The sequence below is a fragment of the Papaver somniferum genome, chromosome 5 (genome assembly GCF_003573695.1).
Source record: "Papaver somniferum cultivar HN1 chromosome 5, ASM357369v1, whole genome shotgun sequence".
In the NCBI taxonomy this organism is placed as follows: Eukaryota; Viridiplantae; Streptophyta; class Magnoliopsida; order Ranunculales; family Papaveraceae; genus Papaver; species Papaver somniferum.
The window spans coordinates 216,142,404-216,158,167 of record NC_039362.1 but is presented as its reverse complement, the minus strand read 5'-3'; the positions used below and the strand labels follow the sequence as shown (position 1 = coordinate 216,158,167).

Genomic DNA, 15,764 nt, shown 5'->3' with positions numbered 1-15,764 from the left:
CTGCATGTATAAATCAAAAGCTTCCTTGCTTTTATGGGAAAGATGGCATTGTATTCGTGATATGAATACCGCATTCCCTTTAAGCATATTTATGGAGAAGTGAATTTCTCAGCTAATTTCTCTATTAAGGAGGGAGTTCATTTAAAACCAGGGAAACAAGTTGTTTTCGGTTCTAGACATGATGATTTGGCAAGAGTTGAGTTCTTTGACTCTCCTTAGGCCAAGCACTATGGTTGGGGTGTTTCGCTTGGTTATAGATTAAATGTAGCCAAGCGAAATGAGAGAGACATCGTACCTCACTATGGAAAAAGGACAATGCTTATCTTTTGGGACGAAAACTTTGTAAATATGGAAACTGAGTGTCCGCCTACTATTTTTTATATCACGTATTTCATACATATATATGAAAATTTGGAAAATCCCTAAAATTCAGGTGTACTGAGTAAAAGAATTGAATATAGTATGTCCAAAACCATATGAAAATCGTAAATTAAAGTTCTACACGGTAACCGAGTTTCCATAACCCATCACTTATCTTAAAAGCGGAACAAATATGTTCCTCTCTTTAGTGAGGATAAACGAAACCGCCACATTAAAGCTAAGCGATGCACCATAGTAGTTTGGTTTCGTTATACTTAAGCTATAACCAAGAGAAATAGACTATCATAGTGCTTGGCCTTACTATATATTAGCTTTGATTTTCTTATCGGGCTTGTAATCCAGTTTTTAGTTTGGAGCATTTGGGCTTGTATTTTTTTATGAACCGTTTTTTGGGGACTACTAAAAAATGGTGGGGGACTATTTTGTGATAGGAAAATCTACCATATAGTTTTAAGGGGTATCCTAAAATGTAGAAATGACTAATCTATCCCTAACCTAATTCAATTTAAAACCAACCTAATAACTACCTATATATATATAACCACCTCCTTTCCATCACCACCGCTGCTCACCCCCACCGACCACCACCTATCACCACCGCCACCACCACCACCGACCACCTCAAACCACCACCGCCACCATCTCTATATATAGCTTAATTTAAATCATTAACAAAATCAAAATCAAAATTTTAATAAACCCACTATTTTTCATTCATTTTTGGTTTAACAAATGAGAAGTAATCGTCAAAGTGAGTTGAAAATTGAAGTCACAGAGAGAACTTCGTCTAGGAATTTTGGGAAAAATTTTGTCGAACTAGCCGAACCTGATGGAAACGAATAACATGAAGGAAAGTTCGGCTATGTCGAAAAAAAATTTCTAGGCGCAGGTTGCCAAACTTAGTTTTAATGGAATTTTTGCTTTCAGAAAAAAGTTCGGTTACATCGCATTTTTTTTCCTAGCCGAACTTTTGGTTCGGTTACGTCGCCAAAAAAAAATTCCTAGCCGAACTTTAAGTTCGGTTACGTCGCAATTTTTTTTGACTCTTGTTATTAGGAGGGAAAGAATGGACATGAGAAGCGAAAGATTTTGACCAAATTATAGTCAACGTTTAGTCAAGATAAAAGACAATAAAAATAAATAATTAGTTTTGAAATACCCACCCTATCCTTAAGAAGAACTTAACTGTTGTCGGTTCTTGACTCCTTGCTTCCCAAGAACCCATGTTTATCTGTTTGTCGAAAAAGAAAAAACCCTAACATTTTATAACAAACGATTAGAACAAACAGAATAAAGAAGATTATTGTTTGGCGAAAAGAATTAATGAATGAAAAATTTACCCATAACTTTACTGTGTCATTCAACGTGGTGCAGGAAATGAATTCCACTTCTCAATATACAGGATCAAAGAATCACTCATATATTAATGTGCGAATGTGCGATTAGTTTGTAGCCTGATCTTCACAAGATTAATAAGACCAAAACTTTATTCCGTAGCCTGATGTCCGATGTACATCTGTCGTTAGGGAGGAGAAGACTTTTAAGCTTTTGCATTCTTAGTTAGGAGTTGTTTGTTTAGTGAACCTAACAGTCGGGGTCATTATAGACATTTATCGTTCCTTATAAAAAGTCAATCCCTCCTGAGAAATTTTGTTTCCCTCCTCATATCCACTCTTTCCCTCCTAATAATATGACTCATTTTTTTCCCTCCGAACTTTTAGTTCGGTTACATCTCTATATTCTTTTTCCTAACCGAACTTTTCTCTGAAAGCAAAAACTCCATTAAAGATGGGTTCGGGTACCTGTGTCTTGAGAAGCATTAGCCAGACTACACTAGCAGAAGATTTCGGTTACCTGTTCTTCAGATTTCATAGCCGAATTCTAATGTCATAGCCGAAATCGGTTTATAAAATTTTCATTTTTTCGAAAGTTTATGCCAATTCAAGCAAGATTAAGTAAATTTGAAGTATACCTAAGTATCCAAAACCCTCATTTCCAAATCAACCATCTTTAAAAAAAAAAAAAAAAAAAGCCCCTTCTTCTCAAAAATTATTATTTTAAAAACACCCAACTAATTAATCTAACCTCACTAATCACTAATTAATCCTTGCACTAACTAATTTAATTACCAAGGGTAAGTTTAGTATTAAAAAAAAACTTAGATAAAGGGTGACTCAATATTACTTCTAATATCCACCCCAAAAATGGAGAGTAGTCCCCCACCATTTTTGAGTAGTCCCCAAAAAACGGTTCTTTTTTATTTGTGTTGAGCCTTTTGGAATTGCACTTTGTGAATTTTTTGTGATATATATACTTAACCACTTATGTATATTGTTTTGTTTTTCTTTCCAAGTTTCTTTTTTTTTCTCATGTAAGGATTTTTTTTCCCCATGTTCACTTACTCTAAATTTTAATATACTAGTTTGTCATTCGTGCGATGCACGGATATTTTTCATGCATATATAGGATAAATAAATAACGAATAAGTTAATTTTAGTTGGTGTGACAACAAATTAGGATCAAACAGATCCCTCCTTTTTACAACAAACTATTTCGCAGTATACAGTATTTCTTGCAAAGCAACACGTATCAAAGGAAAAAAAGCAACATGAATTATTAACTTCGAATCCACATTGGCTTACTCTTAGTTTTACATCGACAAATAAAATTACTAAATCATTGTGGGAATATTAACAAACTATATAATCCACCAAATGCATCACTAACTCGGTAATCTTTTTAATCACGTATCCCGCTTAAAACATTCATTCAGAAATAAACTATTAGTTAACAATAGCTATCAATTTCAAATTCTTCATCCAATAAGCCCCCCTTAATCTTACCTTCCTAACACGTTAAACTAAATCTGGCCACAAAGAAAGATCTCTACTAGTAAAAATAGAATATATATTAGTTCGAATTAAATTTTCACAGATCGATCATGATGCAAACAGCTAAGGATTACACAACCAAGGATTACACAAAAATATGTAATACTTAATATCGCTGATGAAAATTCACCTCACATAGAAATGCCTTTTTCGTAATAAAATGCAGTAACTCATACCTCCCAATATTCTCTGAAAGGGTAATACCTTTGCTAGCTATTTTATGGTTTTTTTTTGTTGCATAACAAACAAAGCGAAGATCAGTTATGTAGTTTCCAGTAATGAATAAATGCCTTAATTGGTTGCGTCATTTGTGGACTGGAAAATACTTGTCATGTTGTATGACTGAATTGAGTTAGTATATATATGTCTAATCACTTGGGCCTATGAGTGCAGCAAATATTAAATAGATAAATACCAATTAAATTCAGTTACGCGTGGCATTTTTCCCTTTGTGTCGTATTTATTTTGTAGCTGCAACACAGGCCGATGCGTTAACTAATAACATAGAGTCTCGGAACAACCATTAGATGTAAAAGGTTAACCCAAATCAAAAGCAAGTGGAATTATCAAAATAAATAGGTAATTGACCTACAGTGGTTTAAAAGAAAACGTTTGTGTGCAACTGCACTTCGGGACATCTATAATCCGATTGCATTTTCAACTGGACCTATTGATCGAACCATGAAAAATCATTTGCATGCAACTTAGACAGAAATCATCCCATTAAAACCGGACCATAACTACATCACAAATGGATAGTAAATTCTCACTGCTGAGATCTTAATGAAACAAAATGAGATGATAAAAATTGCACTTAGTTAACTTGTCTGTCATATTTAATATGAATTACAAAAAAAAAGTAATATATTGCTCCCATGACTACATATTAAAAGGAGGTCGTATTCACCAACTGGTCTCAATCTTGAGCATTTTATCTCTCTTGAGTGTCGAATCCACTCGACTTCCCAAGTCACAGGCATTGGTGATGCATACCATCAAGTTAAACCATTGAATTCCATTGTACAACAACACATACGAAACTCAACGAAAATACAGTTGTAGTTGTACATATCCAGAATATGAATTAGAAGGGGGATTGTGACAAATTCAATAATAACAACACAATTTATTCAGTTAATCAAACGTAATATTGAGCACAAATCAAGAGAAACTAACATACTCTCTATATGTTTTTTTCATCTTGTTTTGATAATATAACAACATTTAGTTCAAAATTTATATGAAAGAACTTATTAGAGTAAGCGACTAAATACAGAAGAATACCTCAAGGAAAATAACTAAAGTTATGGAGCTGCTTCTTAGCAATGAACCTAACTTGATCCAAATCTCCTGCTTTCACTGAATTTTATTGATTTTTCTCATCGGTATGCCTTAACAACCTAAGAGTAGTAACATTCTTCTCCAAAGTCGCAATTGACTCCTCCTTAGATTGAAAACCTGATTCGAAACTATAGAAAATCGATTAAAAAAACGAAGAGATTTACAATAGAGTATTATCAGTGAACACCATTTATATTCACAGATTTATAACAGAGCATAATCGATTAAACTACATACTTCTATCATTCACAAAAAAAAAAAACACTCATAATCAATAAAAAGAGTATAAGCAACCGACCATGTTACTGCACATGCAAAAAGAAGGAGAGCTTGTCCATCAGCTACAACAACAGAGACAATGGAATCCATCTCAGAAACCACTATATGTAGTCCTTAGACCACCAATCACATCTTTCAACTTCTTACAATAAAAGAATAAACCACTGCATCATCTACACTCTATCAAAATAACTCAAATTCAATTTAAGAAGAATCAGAAAACTAATTACCAAAATAACTTTAATTGAATTTAAGAAGAATCGAAAAACTAATCATCGTAATAAGTTTAATTGACAAATTTAAACACAAAAATATACTTTTAGATGTCTTTCCTTCTTTGGTGGACATTCAACTTGCTTTGTTGCCATTCATCCTTTTTATAGAAAAATTATATATATCGGTTTTTTTCTTTCCTTCAAATATGCGATTTCTGCTTAAATAAAAAAACACTGCGATCCAATTTTTTCCTCTCTAGGTAAATGAGGGGTGGATCTCTCACGTCGTTTATTCTGAGATAAATAGAGAGAAAATTGGGTTCCAGTACATATGCCAAGATTTTAAGGAGAAGGAGATTACCAATTTCTTCCATGCGAAAATCTATTAGAAATCCCAGTGAGATAACCTTTCATGTGAATACATATTAGACATCACATTTGCATTGCTACCTGCAAAACTATAACAGATTGTTGATTAGACAACAATATAACAAATCGGAAAAAGGAAAAAAAAAAGAAAAAAAAAAGAAAAAAAAAACGAAGCTGCTGAAGAGAGAAGTGGCGTCGAAGATGGAGCGTGACTTATGCTCCAATGACTAATATAAAGCAACACTTTTCCATAAATAAAAAGATATTGTTTTGAAAATAATACTAATCGATATCTAAAGATATCTGAGATTTTTATATTTTTCCTAGATTTTTTTTTTCGATTGTGTAATTTGTATTACTTTTGGAAAGTTCAGGTTACGAAAATCTTAGTTTGCCTAATTTGTATTTTTATTTTCTATTGATGGAATTTACGCTTTAAATAATATATTTTTTTTTACTCAACATTTTTATCATATTTATCTATACGATAAATAAATATTATTTTTGGACAACTATATTTGTTTGTTGAGTTAGAAAATTATTTAGTATCTTCTACAGTCTAATAAAAAGGAAACTGTTTTTTATTTTTTTATTTTTTATGAAATGAACAATATCAAGAAAAATAATGTTGAAACCAATATTCATTTTGTCGATTATGCTTTTTCATCGGGGTTTTTTGGTTCCTCAGTTTTTAGTTTTTGTCAATATTCATTTTTGATTATATATGCTATTTCCATGTTTTTTATTGACGGTTTTATATTTCGATCTATTGGACAGGATTAACCATCGATCTTTTGCGGACAGGTAGCACGTTTTGATCTGGTACTCTATAAACTTTGATCAAAGTATTTTTACTTCTTTTAAATTGTAAATGTAATTGCTGTTAGAGTTAGTTTTAATATTAATTAATAGCTTAAAATTGTAATTGAGATTAGTTAATTATCAACAACTGTAATTGGACGTTGGACATTTTCCTTTTTATAATTTTGTGATGAAATTGTGATCAAAAATATTTTTTTGATTTGATTTTAATAGTGTGGAATTGTAATTAGGATTAATTAATTATCAAAAACTGTAATTGGACATTGGGCATTTTTCTTTTTATAATTTTGTGATTGATTTAATTTTGTGATGAAATTGTGATCAACAATATTTTTCTGATGTGATTTTATTTTAATTTTATCCGTACAAATTTATTTTGTTTGTGAATTTAATTGTTATGATTAGATGTATTAGATTTTTTAAATATTTTTGGAAATGTATTGGATTTTATTAGATTTAGTTATATTAGATAATTTGTTGGTTTGTTGTGATTGTTCGAAAATATATTGTGAGCCAATATTATTATAAAATTATTAAAAAAAGATATTATGGTGGGGCCAGAATCAATTAGAAGCTCCGATTAACTACAACGCTCGAAAAAACTTTGTTTTATATGGAGAATTTAACCGTTTTTACTTTAAAGAAAAACTCTGGAGCCAGCACGAGAAATGAGTTGCCAGTTGCCCATCATGCAAGCCATTCCTGAATCTAATTTTTTTATTGAATTCATTACTTTTTCTTGCGTTGTATCCATTAATCATTTGCCCAACCACATTATTTTCTGCCTTCCCATAACATTAGGTCTGATAGCGTATGTCAAAGGATTGTCTGTGTGTCCGGAAGGATTGCAACGTTTGAGCAATACGAGTGGCCAGGTTAATCCCATCTGGATAGAACTATCCTTGATTTCTATGTGGAGCTGCCATCAAATGGTACTAGCTTGAGCATGTTTTTCACATAAATCGGTAGGTCACCCTCAGCAATCAGACATGTACCATTACCATGTGATTTTGTGCACCTTTTTGGAATTACTAACAAAAGGTTCAAATTCATTATCATAAGGTGCCATAAACCATAAATAATACAAAGACAGAGCCAAAAGAACCACTCAATTATAGCTAAAACAATTGACTAGCACCAGTACAGGTCTATCCATTGATTGAGAAATCTAAGGCACAAACAGCCAATTGAAGATGGTCCATTGCAACTGCAGCATGATGGTCCTCCACAACTGCAGCATGCTTATTCAAGGCATATCTCAACTGATCTTCTTCATTGAATCATTCATATTTCATCATCATCAACCTTGAACAATTCGATGCGAACTCCACTGACAGTAACATCACCATTTCGAGGAATCAAGCTCACAACCAATTCCTTTTCACTATCAGCCTCAATTTCTTCAAGTAGAGTACTAATACCCAGTTCCAAACTCGAGCCTTTACCTGCTGATGATTTCGGAATTTGCACAAAACTACCGGCTAATTCTCCGTTGTCTGGCCCGGCTAATCCTTCGAGGGATTTAGTTACATAAACATCAAACCTTGCTGTTGATCCACTTGTAACGTTGATTCCGTCTATTACTAAAATTTCTACTGCATCTGCTTTCTCATCTTTACTCCTTGAAGTCGTTGGCCTTTGTACTAATACCCGTATTGGTCCTGTTAATGGCCGTGGCTGAGATCCAAACCCGGAAACTGGGGTTAGTTTCAATGAATCACCTTCGCTCCTCTTCTTTGCTTCGTTCCTCAGTTTCTTGTACTTTCTACGAATGGTTGTCCATGCAAGTGGTTCAGGATTGTAACTGTACCGTAGGCTTTCTGGAGTCAGACAATTCCTCACCTGTACATATAAACGTAAACAAAGATGAGGATAAGGCCACGGAAATTTAAAATTGACGAATTTTACTCTTAAAACTATGACGAAAAAAACCGTGACAATTTTAAATTTATGGAGATAAGGCCACGGAAACGAATATGCGCGTATGATTTAATGTCGCATTTTTTGAAGATAAAATATTTTCTTCTGTTCTTTCAAACAAGATAAGAGACGGATAGAGAGAAAGAGAGAGCAATTTACACCTTGCACTTGACGAGTTGTTCATTCTCATCGTAGAAGATGAAAGATGAGTCGAGCCAGTCAGGATCTCTGAATTCAACTTTCTGTCCACGGAACTTACTGTAGATATCCCACATTCGATCGACATTACCATGGTGAGCAAAGAACAAAGTGTCACGAGCAGCAGTGTGGAAATTTCCCATATTCCAGTGAGGTTTGTCAGGAGGTCCAGCCCACATATGCGCAACATTGTGCAAACTTTCACACCTCCCTGGAGCTGGTGTAGGCTTTTCTCCCGCTCTTAATGCTTTCCCCATGAAAAGTGCTGGCAACTGTAACGTTTCTTTGAATATACTGTCGAGCTCAGCCAAATTAGTAGTAACCACAGCATCGATGTCAGTGGGATTAGGGTTTTTATAAGTATACTTGTAATCAAACACCGACGTGTAGTGACGTTTGTCACGGGTGTCATCGAATAAAGGTGATTTCTCTTTTAAGTACATGGGGGGGATGTACATTCCTTTAGGAGTATCCCAGTTCCAGAAAGGGATAGCAAAAGTATCATCTCCGATAAGTTTCCCGAGGATTTTCTCCCAGAAGTATAGATAGTAACGATGCCATGGAAGGAAAAACCAACTTTCATGAATTTGAAGTAAAGCATCACTGTTGAACTGATTGAAGGCACCATTGCAGTAAGTACAATGAATGGTAGCTTGTTGATTGTAATTCCATGGATGATCTGCTGGCAAAGCCTTCATCTTAGCAATAGCTGCTTCAAATTTCGCAATATCGTCCGGATTGTATTTGTGGGCTGCTTTCCGAACTCGTAATGGATCATTAACAGAAGGCGGTGTGAAGTCGACCATTTTGGCATTACCGTACTTAGGTGGACAACAATCAACCTCTTTCGGGGTAACATCATCGTCCGTTGCTTTATGACACTGACCTAAGTCAGGAGGGGTAAATGGAGCACCTATAGCAGTACCGGTGGCACCATATAATCCTCCTAACCCTAAGAGGACATTTCTTCTATCAATGACATTATGATTTGCATTGCCTTCTTTGCTGGTTTGTTTGTTTTGTTTACATGAGATGTATTGGGTATGGTTTGAAAGATGAACTGATGGGCTGCTGGTAGTTTTGGTAGAACTTCGAAGAGGATTGTTAGTGATTGAAGAGGAAATGGGTGTGGTATACAAATGAGAGAGGGACATGGTTTTTGATCAAATGAGCTTATCTGAGATTGAAATGGTGTGTTGTAGAGAAAGAAAGAGCGATGTTTAAATAGAGGAGTGTGAGCAAAAATCAAGATTAGGTTCTACACATATTCCAGAGACCGTGTTCTCACCGTCAGAAAACATTGTATATCGATTCGACACGTAGCAAGATCGATGGCCAAGAGGGATTTGGCCAGAGAGAAAGAAGTTTCAAACCTGGCAACGTTTTACACGAAAATAATAGGAAACGTTCTGCACGAGATGACAGGACATGGACAATGGGAATGCAAGCAGTTGGGTACGGCAAATTTTCCAAGGGGTTGCTAAATTTGTCCTGAAGCACAAATTTTCTCAAGGGGTTGCTGGATTTGTCCTGAAGCACAAGTGGTAAATCTTTTCTTGGTTCGTCACTGACTCACTGTGTAAAAGAAAGTTGAGACTTAAGTTCTTGTTTGTGATGATTGTAAATTTTTGTAAATTTGAAACTTCCATCTGGTAGATTCTAAGGCTAAGTCTTATGGGCTAGATTGAGCTGTTAGATTAGCAGAACAATGTTGCAGTTCAAAAAAAAAAGTGTGGCCTATTTGTTAACACTAGTTCTCTTTCCTAGCATTTGCTCGTAGTTAAACTAGCAGCGAGATTGAGGCGCTGAATGGTTCAGCGTTCAAAAAGTGACTTTTAGGCTGAATGGTTCAACGCTAGCTAGGAGATTAATTTCGGATCTAACGGCTGAGATTTAAAGCGCTGAACCAAACAGCGTTGAATAGTGATCCCAGATGACGTGAACTGCTAATCTAGCTACTAAATTAGCACTCCTATGGGAGATAGGAGATTGCCCTAGCTGACGTGGATTGCTAACATAGCTGCTAGATTAGCACCCATAGGACTTAGGATAGGTTAAGTGTTTGGGAGGGAAAAAAGAGCAAGAATTAGTGGAATGGAGAAAATGCATGTTGCTTGAAATGATGGGGGTGCGGACTTGGATAGGTTAAGTGTTTGGCAGCTAGTTACTGAATTGCGGGTTAGAAACCGGTTAGTCTCAGATGACGGCTATTCTTCCAAATGGAACAAGGTCTCGTTTCTCCTTTTCATGTATTCACTTTGTATCTGCCGTTTGCTTAGAACCGTTATCTTGAGGGCTGCAAGGATTATGGTGTATAGTGAGATAAAGGGAGTCCTTGGGATTAAAAATAAAGCCAAAAAGATACAAAATGCCAAAGAAAACTAGAAAATAAACAAAAGAGCAACAAGCCCATTAAAAAAAATAAAAGTCCAAAATACAACAAAAAAGATTTCAGGCAAAACTGAGATAAGAGAGGAAGGGAAATTCCATCCTAGCTAAAATCGGGTGATTTATTGGAGAATGTGAGGGTATGATCCTAAAAAAGAAATCCCTTGTGAAAACGATTTCTCTTATTACATGTTTAAAATGGATTACCTGCAAGTTATTACTTATTCTTCAGTCTTGATTAGGAACACTAAGGAATATTCTTCTTCACAAAAGCACACAAAGCAACTATGTAATCAGATTGAAGAATCATCTTGTTTCTATGGTTATCAATAGAACATCCTAATGCTTTTATATACTAGCATAAATCCCAGCAATGAAGCTTGTGGCAATACCCATTCCACCAGACTTTATATAACAAAAATATGCAGTATGATTTCTTACAACCAAACCATAACCTGACATATCAGGATTACCCCTAGATGCTCTATTATAGGATAATAGAGTTGTGTTGCTATATAGTTGGTGGAAATAGCACTCCATAATTCTTGTAATCCTAACTCTTCTACTAGCCATGTCAAACGAATATACAGATCATAACAAGAACCTCACATTGTACCTTTAAATCTAATTTCACAAGCATGGACAGTGTGAATAATTTTCTTCTTATAATCTCTCTTCATCAGAATCAATTCCATCAAAGTAAATTCAGTTTCTTGGAAACCAGAGATCAACCATAATATTGGAAGCAGCCACAAACCAGACTTTTTTCACTATTGGGTTCTTGTTTTCGCATATTGAGGGAATATCAATAAATGAAGAAGGATTATGAAAAGAAAAAATACCTTCAATCCAATTCCATATTGAAATACTGAACTCACAATGCTAGAGTATATGCTTCACATAATCCTAGTATATTGTGGCAGATATAGCATCTTGAAACCAGAACTATAACCTTTTTTACTCAAATTTTGTTCAGTTACACAGTACTAGAAGTACAAGGATGTATATAAGGTTTCCAAATCTTTTTATACCAATGAAATTTAGGATGATGAACTCTAACAGTATTAGTATCACCTTTGAAGGGAAAAAACCCATTTTGAGCACCAGCCTTGATAAGTGCATAATTCATATGATTTTAGCGTCAATTCCATACTTGTTTAAGCTATTTCTCTTGCATGTATTCGTATTATTACTCTTGTTTTCTCTTATTTATCTCTAATAGTTGAATCATCCAAAAAGGAGCTACAAAGTGATAAAAATATCTACGAAGAGAAGTATTCTAAGTATCCAAGTGCCCAAGTCGAAGAGAAGTGAAAGAAGTGCGGCGAAAAGGAGCAAAACAAGAGACGGGCCTAAGACCGATATTAACTCATTCAAGTTCAGGATTTCTCATCACCATCTTGAAAATAATTGAAAGAAGAAAATAATGAAAAAATAATGAGGTCAATCCGAGTTTGGACGAAGAAGTTACGGCCAAAACATGTTTTACCGAATACCGAAAACAAGCAAGTTAGCAAACGGGTATGTAAACAGATTTAACTGAAATTTTATTTTGCAGATGGGTACGAAAATTTGTTTCCCTGGATTTTATTATAAAATTTCGTTTTCATCTTGAAAATTTCGTTTGCATACTCGAATGCAAACCATGAAGGCTGAGAATCGGTTTTAGGGTCCTTCTTTCGTAGTTTCTGGTCGGTTTCCATAAACAACTAGGATACTTGGAGTCAAAGCAATGTAAACCTATATAAATATGTATTAGGCATTCCAAAGAATGTATCATCTCATATCACAAGCTATGGTTTATTCTACATCACAAACCTAGGGCTTACCCCTTTAGGGGGAAACCATCATTATTCATCTTATTGTAGCTAAATCCTTTGTTGATTAAGGATGAATTCAATGTTCTAAGCGTGAAGCTTTGTTATTAATACAAGTCTATTTGAATCTCTAATCATCATCATTTGTTTTCATTATATCTAGGGTTTATGATTGATTCCTAGATTGGTTTGGGTGCGCAACTAGATTAGTCTATTGATCATTGTATTGCTAGTAGAGAGTTGAACGATCCGTAATTGTCGTACATCTCTTACACAAGTAGAAAACATGAGACCTTGTAGAGGGATTATGTAAATAAATCGTGTGTGGAAACAAAACCAGTAAGTGAACCGAGCGTACTGAGTTGAACTGCTGTAATCAAACCTAAATTCACAAACCCTAAAGCATTCGATCGAGTTACACTTTGTAAGCGTACCTCAATGCGGCTCAGTTGGATAGAATTCGGTTGCTAAGCGCACTTGTTACCCGGTGATACAAGGAGTTTTTGGGGATAGCTAAGCGTACTGTTATCATACGGTTGGTGATGAATGCTTCTAACAGAAGATAGATAAGTATTCTAATCCAGTTATCGCTTGGTGACGGTGAAGGATTCATTAATCATCCCTTTCTTCTTATTGTCTTTTTATTTATCTTAAAACCAATGCTCATTTGTTTTTTACTTTATACCTAAGTGAATTTTGTCTTAATTAACGATGAGTATGTATCATTAATAAAAAATGAAGGCGTTCTTGGTATTAGAAAATTTGAAGATGCGAAGATTTGAATAAGATTTTTCTTATAAAACCCCTTTGAAAAATTCATCTACTGATCCTTTGGGAAATTAAATCTGGATTAGCAGATGACCAAGAAGTTACTCCTTTAAAAAAAATGACCTTAATTTTGTTTTCCACTTTTACAAGTCCTTCTTTTTTTTTTCTTTTTTTTTTTGATAAAATAGCCGCATTAAAAAAGATGAAACGAAATACATAACGGATGATGAATGAAGGAAGGATAATATCTATCCATCCACCTGACACATTTTTCTTCTAGAGAACTTGGTTGTATTATTAGCTATTGAATTTAAATACGTACTAATGTAACTAACTTTGATAAATGAAAAATGGTTCAATAACATAACACAATTGAAAAGACGAGGGTACCCAATTATACACCACAATCTTTTAAATAGCAACCTGTAAATCTGATATCTTAAGTGATTGTCTATGGACAGAGTCGAGACAATACAACTTAAGTCCTATACCTTGTATGATTATCTATGGACGAGGTCGAGACAATACGACAAAAAGATACGTGCTTGATAATAGTTACGGTTATAAATGATTGACTATAGGTACCTGTGTAATTTAATCAATTATAATGACATGACAATATTTTGTTAACGAGGAAACCACAAATGCAGAAAAACCTCTGGACCTAGTACAGTTTTGAATACTCTCAAAATTAAGCTGCTATACAAAATATAATACCAACTTCGTATAGTTGAGACCAAGTAGACTACCCCTAGCTACTTAGTTTCCTCAATATCCCTGCACATTCGACTTCTATAGTCACGCACGTGAATCAACAATTATTTTGATCGTATTCCAAATAGTAAATGATAAATATGTTTGGTAACCACTCTATTAAATCTTTGGTAATAATATATTATGATTCATTGTCAAAGGCTCTTCCGTTTAATGTAATAAACTTCTTTGTATGGTTAGATCAATCTAAAAGTTTTATTACCGAAATAACCAATTTCTAGATTCGCAATCAATCAATATACAACTCAAACAGTAACTGTAAAGTGATGATGATCTCATGCAACTAGACAACCAATTCTATCAAAGATAAACATGATTCTAGTTGGATCCTAGCCGACCAAGGTTTGTGCACTAAATTCATAAGATACGGAAACTAATAAAAAAATCTTCTTCGTCTTCAAATTTTCGATTTTCTTCTTAATAACCTGGACGACACAACTTGAATCCTCTTGTGATCAATCACACACAGAATAGAGTCTGTTAACAATGGATTATCACAAGATGTCTTTAGATCCGAAAATGGTTCTAAATATCCCATCGATACTTTGATCTAGTTTGAGTGATCCTTTAAATCAGGAGAGAATTAGGTTCTCAAGAATAAACAAACTAGGTGCAATCAAAGTTTCAACAACCGTTAGTCAATCAAATCAATAATCAAAAACTAAAATAACAATGTAATTATCTAGGTTCCCACCAACGGTACTTGCAGAGCTTCTTGATCCCACAAAAGTCTTTAAAGGAGCGGTCGTAAGAGATTTCGCCTAATTAAGGTACTTTCCTCTCCAGATAAACGTCTCCACCAGAAACAACACGAATCAAATTTTCCTGTCTCTTAGGATAGTTTGCAAAAAATGCAAACTCATGTATTTATAGATCAAGGTTATTTGGATAACAAGGAAATTCCAAAACCGAAAATATTCTATATATATTCATTAAAGTATCTAATTTCGGTTTTCCTATTCCCAATTAATTACCAAGCCATATTTCTGAGTCTCATGTAGAAAACTTTTACTATTAGTGTAGAACATATATTATGAAAATCATAATTAAAAGCTTTTCAATATTTCGGTTCGGGATTACCTTGAGTATCAAGGAATATCTTTGAACAATTAATGATAACAGTTATTTACATGTTCAAATAATGTCGACATCTAGAAGTTTCTCAATGAAAATGCGAGGGTACCCAAATATACCTCAAGCTAAAACTTTTCCTACCTATAAGTCCTTTCTCCGAAAGTGATTGTCTATGGACTGAGTCAAGACAATACAACTATTCAGTTTACACTTCGTGTGATCGTATATGGATACGAGATCGAGACAATACAACAACGAAGTATGTTTACTTGATATAAAGGTACGGACTTAACCAAACACAATAGGATTGCTTATCAAGTAAATAGGAATAAACGTTTGTGTAATTTACTTTAATTATAATAAAACAATTATAATGCGGAAAATAAAAGTAAATGACACAGCAAGATTTTGTTAACAAGGAAACCGCAAATGCAGAAAAACCCCGCGACCTAGTCTAGAATTGAATACTCTCAGGATTAAGCCGCTACACAAAATTACACTTAACTTCGTATAGTTGAGACCAAGTA

At 34.3% G+C, this 15,764-nt stretch overlaps 1 protein-coding gene across 1 annotated transcript; it reads right to left on the bottom strand.

The window, feature by feature from the left end:
- Nucleotides 1-7,323: 7,323 nt before the first annotated feature.
- On the bottom strand, nt 7,324-9,605 carry LOC113284645 (polyphenol oxidase, chloroplastic-like). The gene is made up of 2 exons (XM_026534160.1): nt 8,380-9,605; nt 7,324-8,140 (listed from the first exon to the last, which is right to left on the bottom strand). Exons 1-2 carry the CDS (start codon nt 9,568-9,570, stop codon nt 7,583-7,585), a joined length of 1,749 nt encoding a protein of 582 aa, XP_026389945.1. The 5' UTR covers nt 9,571-9,605; the 3' UTR covers nt 7,324-7,582.
- Between the last annotated feature and the right edge of the window lie 6,159 nt (nt 9,606-15,764).